General features: G+C 42.0%; 1 protein-coding gene across 8 annotated transcripts in view; it reads left to right on the top strand.

Annotated features, from left to right (window-relative positions):
* SPAG1 (sperm associated antigen 1) overlaps nucleotides 1–15,655 on the top strand; it is a 72,565-nt gene extending 56,910 nt beyond the window's left edge. For 7 of the 8 annotated variants that reach the window (XM_061604277.1, XM_061604298.1, XM_061604306.1 and 4 more), the window contains exons 17-19: nucleotides 7,446–7,610; nucleotides 13,811–14,188; nucleotides 14,323–15,655. In XM_061604277.1, the coding sequence (XP_061460261.1) occupies nucleotides 7,446–7,610; nucleotides 13,811–14,188; nucleotides 14,323–14,454 (675 nt within the window). In that variant the 3' untranslated portion in view covers nucleotides 14,455–15,655. The remainder of the gene's footprint in view (nucleotides 1–7,445; nucleotides 7,611–13,810; nucleotides 14,189–14,322) is intronic. The other variant, XR_009759769.1, reaches the window with a different exon arrangement.
* Nucleotides 15,656–21,647: the final 5,992 nt, after the last annotated feature.

The raw sequence follows: 21,647 nt of genomic DNA on the forward strand, positions 1-21,647 counted from the left end.
CTTTCATGCCCCCTCGTGTTCAGATCAGGAACTTCAACCGGTGAAGTCTTTTCATTTAGGAGCTGCAGAATTGAATTATATTAGAGAGGCTCTCATGGGTATATATCAGCAGAACTAGCTGCTTTTCGCCAGTCTTTTCAAGTGGTTCCTGTACAGGCACAACAGCACAGTCATGAACCAGGACAAAGTCACTGGCAACACACTATACGACAGTGCAGTGATCAGATGCATCAGGCAGGTTTCCCTGCAGTTCACCATCATGAGCTCCACGCTGAACTTGCACATGCATCCCCAGATCCACATGCTGTGGCCAGGGGTAGAGCACAGGGCTTATTAGCTGACAGACCAGACAGATCAAAGTTTGCTGGGCATCAGTTTATGCACGATGATTCAGTGCTTGATTTCGAAGACGGATCGGATGAATGGAGTGATACTTCACAACCAGAAGAGCCCCACTCCAATAGGTTGTTTCATAGCACTTACTATATGCCTTTGCTATGCAGGCTTTAGATTTGAATGATGTTGTTACAGAACAGGCACTTTCTACCTCCAGAGGAGCATCTGTTCTTCCGGAAACAAAGTCTACCGATAAAGTCATTAAGGTACCATTGCTGCTCAGACAAATAGTGAAATCTGAATGGGACTTGCCAGTTCAGTCTACCAAGTCACTGACGTATGCTAAGAAACTATACTTATTGGACCCAGAGTTTATGGCGCAGCTGAAAACTCCAGACATTGATTCTCCAATTTCTGCATTAGTTTCTCGAAACTTCCTTTTAAGAGAAGGGGATGCTCATCTGACTGATCTTACAGAACGCAAGTTAGATATGGCACTTAAAAAGGTCCATGAAGCATCAGCCTTGTCGGTACATGCATCTATAGCAGCATCTGTGTTTTCAAGGGCTGCATTATTGTGGTTAGATGAAGTTTTGGAAAATCCAGATCAAGACCAAGACAGACTTAGGAAAACAATTTTGAAGGTATCAAGGACACAGGCTTTCATTGCAGATGCAACAATGGATGCTACTCAATTCGCAGCTAGAGCCATGGCTGCTGAGGTCGTAGCTAGGCGTATTTTGTGGCTTCGTCATTGGGAGACGGACGTTTCTTCTCGCATGGTGTTGGCGACAGCACCATATGCAGGCAAGCAATTATTCGGTGAAAATGTACTCAGTGAAGTCCTGGTTGAAACAAAAGACAAGAAGAAGGTAATGCCAGTAACAAGTAAAAGACAAGATGACAGGCGTCCTTTTCGCCGTTTTCAGCCATACCAGTCCTTTCATCCATCTAGGGTTGGAGGACGGGGGCGAGATTTCCGTGTTAACAGACAAGTTTGGACTCGTCCACGATTCCAGTTGCGCAGCCGACAACAATCAGCAGCGCGCAATACATTCTCAGCTACCCACAGAGGTGGAAGGCAACAAAGACAATTCTGACTTATTGCAGATACCAGTGGGAGGCCGCCTGATGAAATTTGCACACATTTGGCAGATGACAGTCTCAGATCGCTGGGTAAAGAATGCTCTACAGTATGGATATCAGATAGAGTTTCAGGCTACGCCTCCAAACAGATTTCTCCCGTCACCTGTTTTGGCACATCCCGAGAAGCGCCGGCTACTACAACAGGCAATACAACATCTGTTGCAAATAGCAGCCATAGAACCGGTTCAGCACCAACAGAAATTTCAAGGGGTTTATTCTGTTCTCTTTCTTGTGCCCAAACAAGGAAACAATTGGAGAGCGGTGCTTGATCTAAAATTTCTAAACGGATTTGTCAGATACTGGAAATTCGCATAGAAACATTGGTCTCTATAAAAGAAGCTATTCAGCCTCGAGATTTCCTAGCTTCCATAGATCTAACCGAAGCATATTTACATGTGCCAATCCATCCGCAGCACCGCAAGTTCCTCCGCTTCGTTTACAACAATCACCACTATCAGTACAGGGCGATACCCTTTGGCTTAGCGTCAGCGCCGCGGGTCTTCACAAAAATTATGGTGACCCTTGTCGCCCATCTCCGTCAATGTGGGTTGAATCTTTACCCGTATTTGGATGACATTCTGATTCGTTCACGCACAGCACACTCAGCTTATCAGGACGTTCACACCATACTAGCAGTTCTCCACGATCACGGATTCTTAGTCAACATACCCAAGAGTCATTTGTTCCCTCAAAAACGTTTACAGCATTTGGGAGCAATGATAGATACGGAGCTGGAGACAATTTCTCTTTCGGAAGACAGAGTTCAAAAGATAAAGTTGGCTGTTCAACCATTGTTAGCGAAGCCTGCAGAGGACTTAATGGTCTTAGCACGGGTTTTAGGCATGCTTGTTTCCTCTATCCAGGTTATGCCATGGGCCAGATTTCATGTTCGTCCTCCACAATGGACACTGTTACCATACCAGTGGCAGATAGCACATTCCATGCATCTCCAGGTTCCTCTGGCGTTACGCTTGAGAACCGCTCTTCATTGGTGGACAAAGGATTACAATCTACGCAGAGGACTTTCCTTAAAGGACCCACCACGGGAGACTGTCACATCAGATGCGAGTCTCCAGGGGTGGGGAGCTCACTGCAGAGGTCACATCCTGCAGGGATCTTGGTCCCCTCACGAATCAAAACAAAGCATCAACTTACTGGAACTTCGGGCGGCACGGTTGGCGCTGCAACATTTTGTGCCTTTATTCCATCTCAAACATGTGCTGCTGAGAACAGACAACAACTGTGTGAAAGCGTTCATAAATCGTCAAGGAGGGACGAAGTCACTGGTTCTGCATCAGGAGGCATCTCTACTAATTTCCTGGGCAGAGCACACGCTACAGTCATTGACAGCGGAATATATAAAGGGAGTAGAGGATGTCCAAGCGGACTGGTTAAGCAGACAGGAGATGTTGCCGGGAGAGTGGCAGTTGCACAAAGATGTGTTCAAACAGATACGCAGCAGGTTCGGAAGGATGGATGTGGACCTTTTCGCTTCAGATGTCAATCATCAACTGAAGAGGTATTACACTCGCTACCCATCTCTCAGAGCAGAGGGTGTAGATGCCCTAACTTCTCCTTGGCCAAAGGCAACACTGTATCTTTTCCCTCCTTTTCCATTGCTCTCTCGGGTAATGAAAAAGGTAAGGATGGAGAGGGCCAATGTTGTTCTACTAGCACCAGATTGGCCAAGGAGGCCATGGTTCTCAGAGCTAGTCACCCTATCTGTCGAGCCCCCATGGCGTCTGCCTCTTCGACCAGATTTGCTACTACAAGGACCGTTTCGTCACCCCGATCTCCAATGGTTGAGCTTAACAGCATGGAAATTGAGCGGGGCAAACTGCTGAGGGCTGGATTACCAACGGAAGTGGTAACCACAATATTGGCATCTAGAAGACAGTCCACAATAAGAAGCTACCAGTATACCTGGGTGGCCTTTTTGAAATGGTGTACTACGAATCATGTTACACCTAGGCAGTCGGGAATTACAGAGGTGTTATCCTTTTTAAATGCTGGTTTGAAGAATGGGTTGCGACCCAATACTTTGAGACGACAAGCATCTGCGTTGTCAACAGTCCTCTCTAAGTCTTCTTCTGCATCTCTGGGAGCTCATCCCTATATGAAACAATTTCTTCACTATTGTCACCACCTGTTCATCATCGTTTTCCAACATGGAATCTTCACAAGGTCTTGGCAGCTCTTCAAAAACCGCTATTTGAACCATTGAAAACGTCTACGTTGCGAATACTTTCCTTCAAAGTATTGTTTCTCATAGCAATAACATCAGCTAGACGAGTATCTGAACTTGGAGCTCTCTCGGTGGCAAAACATCTATGTATCTTCCATACTGACCGAGTCATTTTGAGAACAGATTCTACTTTTGTTCCAAAAGTTAATTCCGCCTTTCACTGTCAGCAGGAAATAGTATTGCCAACATTTTGTCCTTCGCCAAAGCATCCTCTGGAGCATGCTTGGCATTCCTTGGATGTGAGGAGAGCACTTAAAGTATATATCACTAGGACTAGGCCCATAAGGCAAACTGATTCTTTGTTTGTTTCTTACCACCCAACTACTCTCGGTAAAAAGGTGTCCTCCTCTACTTTGGCGAGATGGATTAAGGGCTGCATTGCCTTAGCATACAGTTCTCTCAACATACCACGGTATCATGGCTCATTCCACTAGAGCAGCAGCTGCCACTGCAGCTTATTCAACAAATGCATCTCTTCAAGAAATCTGTAGGGCGGCCACTTGGGCAAACCCTAACACTTTTACTAAACATTATAAAATAGATATTTATGCTTCAGCTGAAGCGGCCTTTGGGAGGCGAGTTATTCAGCAGGTCCTGAGTGATCATTGAACATTTCTGTACCCACCCAATCAATACGTCAGCTCTGGAACATCCCACTTGGGGGCGTCCTGGTGCCCACTGGAGAAGGAACCGTTTTACTCACCAGAAAGGTGTTTCTCAGTGGGTGCCAGGACACCGCCAAGGCCCACCCTGGGATACAAACGACAGGAAACATGATAATAAAATGGGTGGACACTGAAGAGTCAATGATCACTCTTATTCCATGTATCATTCAGTGCAGTTGGCAGTCGCTCTGAGTAGAGACTGTATAGTTATTTTTACAACTTAAGTGTCAAATGTATGTTTTCATAATTCCAGTTAATGTTTTCAAAGTGTTTTTAGATATGTCTCAGTTTATTTTTTAAGCTTGGCCAGACGGCGAACTAGCACTCCGTGGGAGGGGCCGCATTAATGGTCACTTTGGAGTGTTAACTCTTTCCTGCCTCAAGCACTAGCAAGGAACACAATACCCCCACTTGGCGGTGTCCTGGCGCCCACTGAGAAACACCTTTCTGGTGAGTAAAACGGTTCCATCCGTGTCACCCAAGAATGCCTGCTTCTTCAGCATTTTCTTTGAAAATGTTTCTCTGGGATTTTATGTAGGGCAGAGCTAGATTACCACATCCACGTTCTTCTCATTCTCACTACTTTTTATGCATATAAATGCCCATTATTTATATACAGCCTCTGCAATGTACCTTTCTTCCATTTTTTAATGGCTGTTTCTCAGAGCTTGGAAAGTTTATTTTTAAAAAGGAATAAATTACAATTATTGTTACGTGGCCCCAAAAAGGAATAAATTACCATTACAATTACAATTGTTCTGAAAGTAATTGATTACTTTGCCATTACTGAAAAGCAATCACTACAATTACAATTACTTTTTTAAACATCTAGAGTGCCTACAAGGTGCTGCCCTTGGCTGCTGCACACCTAAGTAGCCTAAAACAATATTTAAAATAAACACACACTTGCGTGTAGGGTAGTAGAATAGATGTTTTAATTCATAAGATAGCAGTAGTGGTCTCTCTGCTGGTAAGAGAGGTGAGGAGGGAGGCTGAGGCCACCGCTCAGAGCTTTGCACGCCAATCGAAATGCAAAAACTCCCCACACATTCTCTCTCTCAGGCAGCAAGTGTTGTCTCTCTCACTCAGCCACCTCCCAGACCCTGCCCTGCCACCAACTAAGGCACACACGTCCAAGCAAACATTTTCCCCTGGGGTGCAAAAAAGGTAAAACACTGCAAATGTAGCAAAATAGCCAGGAGAGCGGCAGAGCCTGCTTTGCACAACAAATGCAAACACAGTATTAACACACACACATCGTCATCTCTGACCTCCACAGTTCTTCATCTCCATTCCGCTGCTGCCTCCTTCATCCATATCCTTGCCCTCCGGCACCTTTCTCCCGTCACTCTATTCTTCACCACCACTGTATATTTTAACATTTTTTTCTCTCCACCTGCTGCCTCGTCGCCTCCTAAATACCCACAGGGCACGAGGGAAGAGTGATGCTGTGTAGAAGCTCAGTTTGAGGCACATGATTTTCATCTACAAATCAGAGGAGCAGAAGACTTCCCCTGCTCCTTCTCCCCAGTGATGCCCAAAAGTAATGCTGGAAACATTACAATTACACCTCAAAAATAATAAAATTACTCCTTGTTCTATTACAATCAAAATGTAAAGAAATTACCCACTTGTTCCTCAAAAAAAAAATAAATTACAAGCAGTTTGTTTTTCTCATTCCTTCCAAGCTCTGCTATTTCTAGCACCAGTATTTCTTATTCTGTTTTAGCTCAGGTAAAACCTACCTTCATTCAATAAAATGTAATTATTTTCAAAGCCACCCAGTCCCCTAATTACTGTAATAAAAAGCACTACCTAATATGCCAAGAGTAATTGGACTGGAACCAAGGAATGTAGCATGCAGATAGTACTTTGCAGTAGAATAGGGCAATGGAAGAATATTAGGGCATGTTCACATGTTACACAAAGAAGTATGTATTACTAAACTGCAATAGCCTTGGAAGGGCTAGACTTTGCAGTGGAGTCAAAAGAAGGAAACAATGTCTTTATTCTGGTTTATGTTTAAATATGACTAACGTTGAATTGCATGTCAACTTTTTTGAATTATTTCATAGCATGACAATATTGCATGGCAAAAATGTATGAATTAGAGGATCTAAATTTATCATTGCAAAGAATGTCTTTATGAAATAATAACCTCAACAGTAATTTTGTAGGGTTTTTTTTTGTATTTATACAGTTGGCAGGAGTCAAAAGCTATCTATTTGATACCCCCTGCCAAAAAACAAGGCATCTGCCCCAAATCCTTGCATATACGTACGTGGTGCAGAAATTCCATTCGGCCATAAGACATCCCCATCTAAAAAAATTCAGTGGAGTCTGTATGAGAATGCCTCTCCCACTTTACACAAAGGTAAAGTGATACTGTTATTACCACATTCTTACTGTGAGTCATAGAAGAATGGATTAAAAATTGGTTGGCTGCTGTGTGTCCCTCCCACATCCTCTTGAGTCTTTTTTTTAAACAACTGTCTTAACCTTTATTGTAGTTCCATCTTTATCCAGTTACATTTCTTGGGAACCATTGTCCAGAACCCTTCGTGACTATGTCAAATGAGCCCTCCTTCGTAATTATTCTAGTGGCCTGGGCAGCACCATGTTTCTGTAGATTTCAGGGGGCCTGGACAAGGACAGAGGTAGACATCTTTTTCCTCACTCACTTATAGCAGCTAGAAGCCAGGATAGCAATTCATTCCCTCACCATACCGGTAGATGTCTAGAGCCTTGCTTGATTCAGCCACTAGTCCAGCACTTGCAACACAACAGAATAAAAAGAGAAATTATATAAAGGTTAAGCATTTGTTTATGCAAAAAATCAACAAGGCATGGGAGGGACACATAGCACTCAAGCAATTATTGTTCCTGCCATTCTTTTAATTCTCTGTAAGTATGTGGTAGTCACAGCATCACTTTACCTAGTCTTAACACCAGTTCTTACTACCAAGGTTTTGCTAAGTTTCATTGTCAATTTTGTGTTATTTCAAGCTATTCAATTTTTAAGGCCTATAATTGACTTTTTTAACAAATTTCAGAACTACAAAGCCAGTACTGATGATCTGAATAAAGTTCTTCTAATAGATTCAAGTATTGATGAAGCAAAGAAGGAGCTGCAGGAAACAACACTGTTGCTTAAACTAAAAAAGGAATGTACAGACAATGGAAAACAAAAGCAAAGGAAAAAAATTGAAATCCAAGAGGTATTCCGTTAAAAAAATGAAACAAAATTTGTAAAGGGCCTAAAAGTCTGAGATTCAGACCTCCCTATCAAATGTCTAACTAAGCACTTTTTGGTAGCTAACTTAACTTGCAAGTTGTGCAAGGGAGTTGAAGATCTGGTAGTTGTAGGGCCTCTTTTCTGAGAAAAGAGTGGAAGAGATATGGCACCTCACTGTCTACACCTTTGTAGATAACGCTTTGGGTCTTCTGGACTTCACGTTACGCTAACATTATAAAAGTTGAGGTTATAAACAATGTGGTCAATCATCAGCTGATTATCATATAATTATGTTAAAAATAATAATTTCAGCTCACTTACTGTTTACTGTTTAGTAGTCACATAGAGAATCCCATTACAGGTCTGTAGTACTTTGTTCTTTAGTAAGTTTCTTAGTCGCCCATCTGGCTGGTTCTCCAGCTGCTCTGGGCGACATACAAATTAGCATATCAGTGCAATAAACATTAGAATCTGAGCCAATAATAATAATAAAATCTATCTACACATCTAATAACATAGCAATCCAGTAAACATTAAAATCTACACCAATAATAATAATGATAAAATCTAATCCTCCCCAAAGGCCTGCCTGAAGAGCCAGGTCTTCACGGCCCGGCAGAAACTCATTATAGAGGGGGCAAGGCAGAGATCATTAGGGAGGGAGTTCCACAGGGGGGGGGCACAATTGAAAAAGCCCTCTCTAGTCCTCACCAATCTGGCTGTTTTCACTGATGGGATAGAGAGAAGGCTTTCTGAGGCTGATCTTGTTAGGCAGCATAACTGATGATGCTGGAGGCGCTCGTTCTGATAGACTGGGCTGAGACCGTATAGGGATTTAAAGGTCAAAACCAACACCTTGAATCGGGCCCGGCAAGCCACTGGTACCCAGTGTAGTTCTTTTAACACTGGAGTCATGTGATCCCGCCAGCGGCTGCCTTTGATAAGGCGCGCCGCCGCATTCTGTACCAGATGCAATTTCCGGACTGTTTTCAAGGGTAGCCCCACATAGAGCGCATTACAGTAGTCTAAGCAAGAAGAGACCAAGGCATGTACCACCGACGGGAGCAGATGATTGGGGAGGTAGGGGCGCAGCCTCCACATCAGATGAAGTTGATACAATGCTGCCCGGCTCTCAGCCGAGACCTGAGCTTCCATGGAAAGTTGGGAGTCAAGAATGACCCCGAGGCTGCGGACCTGGTCTTTCAGGGGCAATTGTACCCCATTAAGCACCAGGTCGAGATCCCCTAACCTTCCCTTGTCTCCCACGAACAGTACCTCGGTTTTGTCAGCGTTCAGTTTCAGCTTATTCCTTCCCATCCAGCCACTCACTGAGTCCAGGCACTTGGATAGGGTTTCTACAGCCAACCTTGGTGAAGAATTAAATGAGAGATAGAGCTGCGTGTCATCTGCATATTGGTGACACTGCAGCCCAAATCTTCTGATGATAGCCCCCCGTGGCTTTATATAGATGTTGAATAGCATCGGGGAGAGGATGGAGCCCTGCGGCACCCCACAAGTGAGAGGCCAAGTGTCCGAAACCTCATCCCCCAATGCTACTCTTTGGTGCCTATCAGAGAGGAAGGAACGGAACCACTGCAGTACAGTGCCCCCTATGCCTAACCCCTCCAGGCGGTCCAAAAGGATACCATCCAAATGGATAGTAAGCTAATCTAGCTTCTCAACTACAACCAAAGTATTTTTTTAAGCTTAAGATCCATATGCGATATTTATGTTTAAAAGGCCCTCTTACTCCTGTTGCTTCCCTTTCTATATTATTCATGTTTCTTAGACCAGGATAAGTATAAACAATAGAAACACTGGGAGACTAGACAGACTGAAAAACATGAACAGACAAAGGAAATCCAATTACTGACAGTTGCATTTTTGGAGCTACTGCTGGGTATATTAAGAAACTGTAAACTCAGGAGTGACAGTGAATCCATTAACAGTTTGGGAAATTATGTATTTACCTGAATTTAAAAATGAGGGAAGTGGCGTCTTTCCTCTGTATTTTATTAATCTCAGAAATTTATAGGGACTGCAAGGGATTAAGAAAGGGTTGGGAGGTGGCTCTTCGGAGCTGAACTGGACTAGAATGCCATTTGGAATAGACAACCTCTGAATACCCCATTGGCAAGAATTAAAGCATATGTAGATGATTTATTTCCACCCAATGGCCAGATTCCAACATGGGCAACTTTCCATGGGATATATGGTAGTGGTAAACTACCTTTGTACAGGAGGCCTCATTCCAGCCATGCAAAAGCCAAAGATTTTTTCAGATACACATATCTCCATCCTTCATGCAGGCAAACAAGAGGCATTATCTTAGTGGAAGGACATGTTCCAACTGGACAAAAGCACTTGAGGTGGACATAGAGCAGACTGGTGATGTGTCTACCCTGGAGAGTATTCTGAAGGTCATATGTAGAGGCTTGGAGGGCCATATTCGGCATCCAAGTGTAAGGTTCCCCACCCCTGAATTAAAGAATCCATGCTTAAATTGGTTCTCAGGTGGCATATAAACTCTGAGTGTTAGCCACTGGGTTGGAGGAGATGCAAAATACAAGAGTTCCTTATACATTTGCAGTGAGAACGTAAAGCTATTCTGGAGAAAAGCTTTTGCAGAGATGCCAAACTTTACAGCAAACCTTAACACTGAAGTTGTCTTTGGTGCTGTTGTCTATCTTTGATGGACATGTAAGATTATCTTGCATATGGACATGATGCACATGAAAATTTCTAGACACTAGAAAACTGAGTGTGTGTGTATACACACACACACAGAGCTGGCATAGTAGAATCTGGCAAGAAACGTGGTCAAAGAAGTTTACTCACCACAGTAGACAGATGGTGGCGAAGCAGTTGCAGGTGCATTTGGAGGAAGCAGATTATCTGGATCCATTTCAATCGGGCTTCAGGCCTGGACATGGGACTGAAATGGACTTGGTCACCCTGGTGGATGATATGAGGAGGGCGTTGGATAGGGGCGAATGCACCTTCCTCGTCCTCCTGGATCTCTCAGCGGCTTTTGATAGCGTTGACCACGGTATCCTTCTGGACCGCCTGAAGAGGTTAGGCATAGGGGGCACTGTATTGCAGTGGTTCTGTTCCTTCCTGTCTGGTAGGTACCAGAGAGTGGCATTGGGGGATAAGGTTTCGGATCCTTGGCCTCTCACTTGTGGGGTGCCACAGGGTTCCATCCTCTCCCCGATGCTGTTCAACATCTATATAAAGCTGCTGGGGGCTATCATCAGAGGATTTGGGCTGCAGTGTCACCAGTATGCAGATGACACGCAGCTCTATCTCTCATTCAAATCTTCACCGAGGTTGGCTGTAGAAACCCTATCCAAGTGCCTGGACTCAGTGAGTGGCTGGATGGGAAGGAATAAGCTGAAACTGAACCCTGACAAAACCGAGGTACTGTTCGTGGGAGACAAGGGAGGGTTGGGGGATGTTGATCTGGTGCTCAATGGGGTACAACTGCCCCTGAAAGACCAGGTCCGCAGCCTCGGGGTCATTCTTGACTCCCAGCTGTCCATGGAGGCTCAGGTCTCGGCTGTGAGCCTGGCAGTGCTATATCAACTCCATCTGACACGGAGGCTGCGCCCCTACCTTCCCAATCATCTGCTCCCATTAGTGGTACATGCCCTGGTCTCCTCTCACCTAGACTACTGTAATGCGCTCTACGTGGGGTTACCCTTCAAAACGGTCCGGAAGCTGCAACTGGTGCCGAATGCGGCGGCGTGCCTGATTAAAGGCAGCCGCCGGCGAGATCACATCACTCCAGTGCTAAAGGAGTTGCACTGGTTACCGGTTGTTTTCCGGGCCCAATTCAAGGTGTTGGTTCTGACCTTTAAAACCCTATACGGTTTTGGCCCAGTCTATCTGAAGGAGCGCCTCCAGCATCAGCAGCGATGCCGCACAAGAAGATCAGCCTCAAAAGGCCTTCTCTCTATCCCACCAGTTAAAACAGCTAGACTGGTGAGGACTAGGGAGAGGGCTTTTTCAATTGTGGCCCCCACTTTGTGGAATTCCCTCCCAAATGATCTCTGCCATGCCCCCTCTATGATGAGCTTCCACCGGGCCTTGAAAACCTGGCTCTTCAGGCAGGCTTTTCGGGTGGGCTAGGTTTTATTATTTTTGTTGAGATTTTTAATGTATTTGTATGTTTTTATTTTGTACGTTGCCCAGAGCCTGGACAACCAGCCAGATGGGTGACTAATAAATTTAATAAATAAATAAAAATAAATGAGGGGAATTGTCAAAACTGAACAACTTTATAGAAATACTGTTCCCCTTTCTGGTTTGTGTCAACATAGAAGAATGTCATCTTGGCTGCCAATACCCCCAAAGCCCGTTTCAAAAGATGTGATATCTTGAAACTCATTTGACAAGAATGACTGGGAAATTCAGAAAAGCTCAATAAAGATAGCCAAGGGCATATTACATAAGTTTATTGTATGAACAACTCTGTGTACTCAGGTTGTAGTATATTTGCAGGCGAGTAAAATAAAAAGTATATTCTTTAAAAAGTCCATCTCAGTAAGAAACAGAGTAGCAGGTCACCCCTTCCATACTGGCTGATGTAGATCTAGAAACACTGAATAGGCCATTTAAAGTGTTAATGCGATTCTGATTTCAAATTTTGAAATGGTGGCACTTTACAAATCCAATACTGAACAAATAAAGTAAACAGAGCTCTGATTTGCACATTGCCCTTCTCAACCATAGGGATTTCTCAAGTTGTCTCATGGCTGAGAAAGGCAGTGTACAAATCATCTCAACACAAAGAAAGCTATGGCGTAACTTGAGAAATTCCTATGGCAGCTGTTAATGCATTTTCTTTTTATGAATTGGTTAAACATTAACTCCATACATTCAGCTTGTAGTTTATTCATCCATGGGAATTATTGGTGGAATACAAGTCTGAAAACAGACAGCCTCAATCCAAAGAAGCAGCAATGGAGCAGAAAGCTGTGTACTTGCTGTTGGGTCACAATAACTGAAGTTGAGAGCAAAAGCCTAGATCAGCTAGTGGGCAGGATGGGAGCTGGGGAGAAATGCACTAGAGCACGGGTCACCAATATGGCACTTGTGGGCACACTTGTTCCTGCAGAGGTTCTCCCTGGCAACCAAAGGGTCCCCTCCCCCTTCTGAAATTAGGGTTGAAAGAAGCATTCTGTTATAGCCAGTAGAGTGGCTTGTGGCTTGTGGTGTGGGTGTGGTGCCTACCGGCCCCCAAATGTTGGCGAGCCCTGCTCTAGTTTTAGCCCAGCGTTCCTCCTCCTCTCGCTCTCAGGCTTCCATTGTATCAGATGAGCATGAGGGAGGGCGTATTTTGAATGGATTCTGTCAGACTGTTGAACTGCTGTTGTGTTACATTGTTACTGTGTCTCCTCCAACTGTAATATGCGTGGAAGCAGGCTGCTAAATATAACCCTTCCCGCTCCCACTTCACTTTTCCCTTGCTCAGCCACTTTTCAAACACAAACTTTGTTCTGAACAAAAGCTGGATTTACACAATGCTGCAAATCGGCTTTCATTCACGTTTCACATATTGAAACTGTTAGTCTCTCTCCCTGCCCAACCTCTTTCATTTTGCAAGTGGACTGTATGTTAAAAATCTGGTATTTTGGGTGCTGTGAGTTTGGTTGCTTGCTAGTTATGTTATTGTTTACTGCTTTTAGCATACACTGCTCTGATCTGCTTAGGAAGAGCAGGATATAATTGATATTAAATAAAATAAATATATCTAGACACACCCACCCTTTCACATGTGTAGCTAGTTGAGTGGAAGTTACTTCAACATACAAGGGTCCTGCAGTGCAGGCGTGTGCAAAGGATGAACATGACCAAATGGGTGGAGCCAATCAGATGCATTTTCCCATGCAGTCACACCCCAGCGAGAGGGATGGTACCAAAGAACCACACAATCCACCTCACCTATATCATCTGCTGCTAGCAAACAGGATCAGACATTGAATTTAAGATTAGATTAGGTAGATGGTATATTGGGCTGTAGGATAGAATGAAGTGCCAAAAATTATGCAGTGAAAATCGTTTCCCAAGATATGCAGGTGTTGGTAAGAATTTCATAGGATTGTACTTATAATTATGAAATGTTACATGTTGTGTACCTATATCAAACCCAACTGGACTTGTGGGTATTTCTTTGTGAAGGTGAATGAGTGTGAGGAAGAGGAAGATGGAGAGGCCTGTGCTTCAGATAATTCTACAGTAAATCGCCACAGCACTAAAGGAGAGCCTGAAACAACTGTGCCATTGAATAGCTCAGAAAAGCTAATCATTTCTAAGCCATCAAATGCCTATGAATTTGGTCAGATTATAAATGTTGTGAATGCCAGTAAGGACGTCACTGCTTGCGCAGAGCTCTTAACAATGATTGAGCCAAAAGATTTACCAGTTCTTCTAAGCAATAAACTAGAAGGAGACATTTTTCTAATCTTTATCCAAGCCCTCCAGTCTGATGTATTTTGCCAGAATCCTGGACTGGTGTACCACCATCTTGTCCACCTGAGTAAAGCAGAAAGATTTAAGGTGAGCAACTATGGCATTCAGTGTCAATTCTTTCTGAAAATGTACACATTTATTAAATGCTTAATACTATCATTTTACTAGGCATTTAGAGAAATACCATTTGTGCTAACTACACAATTTCCCCCCCTTTTCAGATGGTGCTGACACTTCTTAATAGGAATGAAGTGGAACAGGTTCAACAACTGTTTGATTCTCTTTCCAAAGAACAAAACCAAAAATTTTCTTTTGATGATCTGGAGAGCCTTAAGAGAGACTTTGAACTTTAAACAACTTCATTTTGGAACTGCCTGTTTCAGGATGAGCATATAAGCTGTGCTGACTTGCATGAGGTAAATAAAGTCAATCTTTTATCTGGACTGGTCAATATGCTGTACATTTTTTTTACAGTACTTGCACATTAAAAGTCTGCCCTTCTGTCTTGTATATATTTTATCCTACTGAGTACATGTGCATGATTTTACATTAATGGGCCTGTTCACTCACCATTTTGCTCCTACAATTATACAGAGAGAAAGAATTAGGAGCACAGGACTCAGGCTTGTGCATTCCCTAAAATGTGGGTCCTATATAAGAATATATTGATCAAATAATTAGAGTGTATGCAACTACATCAAAATGTATTCATGAGGCTGAATATAGCCATCAGTTTGTACATATTTTTGGTTATATTGCTTTTTCTTGTAATACAGGAGACTCTTCTAAGTTGCAACTGTTCAGAAATGTTTTTGGATATGTAGTGCAATTGATGGAGAACATCTTGTATGAAAACCCCATTGACTGAATGGGAATTGTGTGTCTTTCTTTTTCAGTGGGGCTTGTGCTGAAATACTTTCCTAGTGCCTACAGCCTTCATTTCTTCTCTACTATGTAAAATGACCTCTATACATATCTAACTGCAGTGCAGCGGAAACCTACTTTTGCTTCCACCAGTCACCAGTGTCCTTGTTCAGACACTCACATCCAGGTCCAATTGAGTGTGGCTTCAAAGGAAAACACTGTACTCTTCTTAAACTTCTGTGTCAGTGCTACTAACCTAAAAATGCGCAGTAAAATGCTTTGTGGCACTGAATGTATACAGCTACATTGGCACTGTAGTAAGCAGGTTCCACAGAGGGACAGTTTGACCTTCTATTTTGTGTCTTCTATGGTATATAAAATACTTTTTTATCACTTGTAGACTACTGATGAACAACAAAGATGAAGCAGAATAGACTACTTTATGTTTTGAAGCAATAGGAGTTTTAAACTGGAGCCTAGTAATTTATTATTAGTGTGCATATCAAATTTTATCATGGGATTGCTCAGGTACTTGCACTATTTTGAAGGTAATATAGTCAGTAACTTTTTCCTTTATTAAATAACCTATATTTAACATCTCTGTTGTCTTAAGAGCTTACCCTGTTGAAATGTTTCCTCGAAGAACCCTTACAACAAAATATTTATTTAAAAATAAAGATATTTGGCATATTTATGATTTTGCCTTTTCATTGCCCTAGTATAGTAAGCGAACAGTTTTAGTATGCTTTCTACATTGACAAAATACTTTATAGGAGGTTGCAATTAATTTAGACACAATTGTTGTAAATACTAAATTAGTCTTTGTTTGGGTCCTGGTTTATCACAATTCTGTTGATTGCTCTGTAAACAAATGTGGGAACGTGCTTCATAATAATCTGGTGCCTTTGCAAACTTTGCTACCTCAATTCTTCCACTCCCCACTCTCTAGATCATTCTGAGAGGTCAGTTTAACAGCTATAGAATAGACATCACATTATTTCAGTTGAATTGTTAAGTAGGAAGAGGCACAATCAACTCTGAAGACAGCTGTGTTCTGTTGAATGATAGCTTCTTTAGGCAGATTCACATTAAAACTTGTTTGTGAGGTGAGTTGGTGGGAAGTAAGATTGTGTCCTGTAAGCCCTATATAAACAAATTTCACCATCTGGACCAACTAAACCATGGGTAAGGCAGTTTTCCACCTCCATTTATTAGGTGGAAAGCAGAGTTTGTTTGTTTTCCTTACATATGTTTTCTGAGGTCTAGACTTAGCTCAGGAAGCTGCACCGTGCTATCACTGGAAGTTTGTTAATGCAATACCTTCCATGGTTACCTCAAACTAAAGTGTTCTGCTTATACCAGACCACAGCATGAGACCAACTTATAAACTACTCATTATATAGTCACAAGAGTGGCTTTATACTATAGCTAGCATGGATTTTTCTCATTCCGCAATGTTAAATTGAAAATACCCCCCTGCCATTCTGCTGCTTCCCATAAGCACATTTCAAAACAAAACCTTACAAAACTGATAGTCCTGAACTCAGGATTGCTCTTTCATGGCAATACACACAATAGTCAGAGAAAATCAAGAGTTCAAAGTGTAAAACGAGGGGAAAAATCCAGACCCCTGTTGCACTTTTTTCTATCAGTGGTCTCATAATTTGTGAAATTAATTAAAAAATCAGCCATGTTCACAGAGTACCTGTAATCCTATTACTGATATTGTCCCATACTCTGACTTTCCTCTTCTGCAGTTTAAAAGTTAATTAAAAATCAGCCAGGCATTTTTTTAAGAAATTTAGCATTGGAGTCAATGATAAGCCTGGGCATGCTCAGTAAGAACGAATTGTCAGTGTTCTAAAAGCCAGACTCTCAGCTGTTTGGCTTGGCTAATCAGGTGGCTATACCCACACCAGACCTTTATTTCACTATAGACAGTCATGGCTTCCCCCAAAGAATCCTGGGAAGTGTAGTTTGTGAAAGGTGCTGAGAGTTGCTAGGAGACTCCTATTCCCCTGACAGAGCTCCAGTGGCCAGAGGGGTTTAACAGTCAGCCCCTGTTCTGGGGATTGTAGCTCCATGAGGGGAATAGGGCCTCTCCTGGCAACTCTCAGCACCTTTACAAACTATACTTCCCAGAATTCTTTGGGGGAAGCCATGACTGTCTAAAGTGAAATAAAGGTCTGATGTGGATGTGGCCAGGGACAGTTCTGGTTTAAATTTGGGTGGAAGACTATTCTACATGCTGTAGAATAAAAAGATGGGCAAACCCTTGAAAAACAATGAGACTATTCACAATGTTTTCCTTTTGGAAAGGAAAGGGGCTTTCCCCCTGCCCAGTGCCCACCCATCCAATCTCTTCCTGCTTCCTCCCTTTCCCCCTCCTCCCCCAAATCAGTTTCACCTATGCTAAGCATGATTGTACGGGAGTAAATCCCATTGGACTCAAAAAGCATGCAAATGATCACACCTGCCCTCCTCCTTCCTATCCCCTCCCTTTTGCCCTTCCCTCTCCCTCCCCTACCAATCCCTTCTCCCTCCCTGCTTTCCTCTCATCCCTTCCCCTTGGTCAGTTCCACCTATCTTAAGCATGACTGCATGGGAGTAAATCCCACTGAACTCATTAAACATGCAAATGATCAAACCTCACCTCCCCCTTCTGCCCTTCCTCCTCCCCTCCCCATCCCCCCATGGTCAGTTTCACCTATCCTAAACAGGATTGCAGGGGAGTAAATCCCATTGAACTCAATAAGCATGCAAATAATCCATTCTCAGCAAACTTGCACAGGATCCCATTTCTTGCATCCCGGATTAAAAAGCAGAGAAATTAACTAATAGGCAAAAAAACCCTGTGGTTTAAGAACATACCTATGAATAAAATGTACTGCCTTCAAGTCGATTCCGACTTATGGCGACCCTATGAATAGGGTTTTCATGAGGCTGAGAGGCAATGACTGGCCCAAGGTCACCCACTGAGCTTCATGGCTGTGTGGGGATTCGAACCCTGATCTCCCAGAACATGCCTATAGCCAACAGATATTTCTATTAAACTTTAAAAAGGAGCGAAACTGGACAGCTATAGTGAATGCACCAGGGGAGCAGAAAATCTGACCATGTCTCTGAGATAGTGTAGTGCCCTACAAATTTGTAAAAAAGCAAACACAATTTGGGTTAGTCTTTCATAGTCCAATCCACTTCCTGTGTAGCTTGGAAGAATTTGGCAACATGTGCCTCTGAGCATATGGTGAGTGGTGGCAACACCTGCAATCAGCCCAAATAACAGAAACAAGGCATCTGTTGTGCTGATCTTGTTTTAGCAAGGAGGAAGCAACAATATTAAGACAGTTGATATAGGTCAGATAGTTTAAATATGTTTGATTTACTTTGCAGTGAAGTTTCCTATAGTAAATCATTTTCTTTTGCTTCTGTTTCTGTGAATATGTGAAGTACAGCAACACTTTGCAACACTAAAAAAAATCCAAAAACAATTGTGGAATAATAGCACTGACTATTCTTCAGAATAGTCTCCAGTGGACATGAGGAGTGTCTCAGTTTGCACAAGATAAAACAGTGGGAGGTAAAATATATCCTAGCAAATTTCTAGGTGTGCTCTGTTTTTAGTTGACCATGTCCCCCTTTCCTTAAGTGGAGAGGTTTAAGCATAGCAGGCTGAAAACATGCATCTTGGGCAGGCCAAGTTTGTTTCCAACAGCTAGATTCATTGCTTACATCAAACTGCAGTTTCAGATTTAACTGTTACTGCAGTGGAATAGAACATTTGAAACACAAAAGGCTGTCTTCACCATCATATGACATTGACCAATAAAAAGGCTTTGAAATTAATAAAAATAAATTTGACACAGATTTCTAGAATGAATTAAAGAAATATTATTTTCTAGGTTAGATTCTCTGTAGAAACAGTAATAACACAGGAAAGAAGCAATGTAAGAAAAACACTAACAAACATACAAAAATGTAATTCTCCATGTTTGGCAATAGTTCGCGTTGCCACCATTCACCATATGCTCAGAGGCACGTTACCAAATTCTTCCAAGCTACACAGGAAGTGGATTGGACTGTGAAAGACCATCCCACATTGTGTTTGCATTTTGACAAATGTGTAGGGCGGTACAATATATCAGAGAGAAGGTCAGGTTTCTTTCTCCCCTGGTGCATTCACTATAGCTGCCCAATTTCCCTGCTTTTTAAAGTTTGATAGAAATATCTGTTGGCTATAGGTACGTTCTTAAACTGCAAGGGTTTTTTTGCCTGTTAGTGCATATAGTGATGCACATTATTCTAATACCATTAAATTAGTTCCTGGATTGGACTTATTTCTTTTCATGGTTAGATCTCACTGATTCTTACTACATGTTTTCTATATTCTCATGCACGTGGTAGATTAGTACTAAAAATTACTGGCTTTTTTAAAAAAACAACAGACCACCACCACCACCATTATATTATCCATAGTGTCTGTTACCCTTGTAGACAAATTGTTAAATTCCAATCAGGATTCTAAAGTAGTTTAAGCAGCTTTGCACAAATTTATACTTTCCTGTTTAGAGTAAACAACGGGCATAAAGCCTTATCTATACAAGGAACTTAATTCTATTTTTCAAGCACACAAAGCTGTATTTTGTTTATTCTAAATTGTGGTACACAGCCATAGTTATACCTGGATAACATAATCCTAGATCTGTTCAGAAGTCCCATTGTGTTTGATAGGCCTTACTCCCAGGTAAGAGGGTATAGGATTGCAGCAACTTTACTGAATTTTTATAGCACTCTTCCTCCAAGGAGCTCAGGGTGGCGTACAAATCTTCACAACAAGCCTTTGTAGGTGAAGCAGAGAGAGTGATTGCTACAAGGTCCCCCAGCGAGTTTATTCCTAAGGATTTGAACCCAGGGCTTTCTGGTCAAAGTCAAACCACTATTCCACACAAGGTGTACTTATACATATAGGGTGGTATTCAATGCTAGTCTGAGTAGATCAATTGAAGGTAATAGACATGACTAACCTAGGTTTACTTATTTCAGGTCTACTCTGAGCATGACTTGGTTGACTACAACCCAGAGATTGCACCTTCCCTACACTTACCTTTATAGGCTGCCTTATTACAGAGATCTCAGGGCTGCTCACAATTGTGTAAGAAATGGCAGCTAATACATGCATGCCTCTCCCACCGCTTTGTTGAAACCAAATCCCTGTACACAAATCTGTTGAACTCAGGAATATTCACTAATTTATAGATAGTTGCAGGAAACCTAAACGGCATGTTTTGCTTTCCTTTCCTGAAATACTAACAGGTTCAAATTAAAATGCTACTATTGTCCTTAATTTAGAATATAAAGTAATTTGAGCTTACTCATCCGTTGTTCATTTCCATTTTAAACTGAATTAACCTCTTGCAGTCTGATGGTTAAGATGTGATGTTTAATAAGCACAGGTGTGCATGCACACACACACACTTCATTTAGTATAGTATGGTATATTGTATAAGGAATAGTATTTCATACACAGCCTTAACATAAAGATGAGTACCTGTTCCATGAAACATTTATTCATAAATATCTATTTTGCTATATAAAGAACCTCTAAGAAAAAAATATCAAGGAACAATCTTTATTTCATTACAGTATTTTCTTCCATCTCGATCAGCAAGTTACTTTGACTTGCAACAACTCTGTTGTAACTCATGCACTAACAAGCATCAGCATATCTAAACATCGTGCAGCTTGCTCAAGTTTGGACAGTTCAATGCCCAATCTATGCCCAAAATTCATGTAAAGGCTAGCATATTAGAACATTGATTTTCATCTACTAAAAAGGAATGAGAGCTGTTACAAAATTGCTATATAGGAATTGTTACTGATGTGCAAGTCATATCATAAATTGCTACTTGTATGTATGTATGTGTATATATGACACACACAGAGAGAAAAAATCGTTAGATATCAAGAAGTGGGACCTGTTGCTCTATATCCTTGCCCCCTAATAGGAGTGCTCCTTTTCAGAAAATCAGGTAGTTGTCTACGTATTTTCCCAGAATATTATAAACTGCTAAAGCATGGGTTCTCAACAAGGGGGGAATTCCCCCCCTGGGGGGAGATTTTAGGGTTCCAGGGGGGGAATTGGGACCACTATTCAGCAAAGTGTGATGTCCTGTAGATTATGTACAATCTGTAAAATTGTAGTTTGTTTTTAATTTAATCTGCAACATTCAATAAAGTTTATTGAACGTCACAGATTAAAATCGATTCTTGAACATGCATTATTTTCATTTGGAAAATTAAATGATTATTTAAAGACCAGAAAGTGCTCCAAGAAATTCTGTTATAATATAAACTAAGAAATTTTTCTCTCATGAGAAACACCACTGTCACTCACAAAACATCAACACGCTATGAGAGACTATTTTGGGAAGCGGGGAATTATATTCTGAACAATGGTGAAAGGGGGGAATGGAGCAAAAAAGGTTGAGAACCACTGTCAGCTAAAGGCTCGAGAAAGCCACATTCCCTCCTCACCTTCAATTTTCTGTTTTGTTTTTCTAACTTACAAAGAATTCAGTAGGCTCCTTCTGAGTATCACTGAGCAGGCTCAGTCCTCATTGGGGTGTTTAAGGAGGATTGTCCACTTTTAGGGTGTTTGCTTTTTGGATGTTTTGTATAGAAT

The sequence above is a fragment of the Rhineura floridana genome, chromosome 1 (assembly GCF_030035675.1).
Source record: "Rhineura floridana isolate rRhiFlo1 chromosome 1, rRhiFlo1.hap2, whole genome shotgun sequence".
NCBI classification, from domain to species: domain Eukaryota; kingdom Metazoa; phylum Chordata; class Lepidosauria; order Squamata; family Rhineuridae; genus Rhineura; species Rhineura floridana.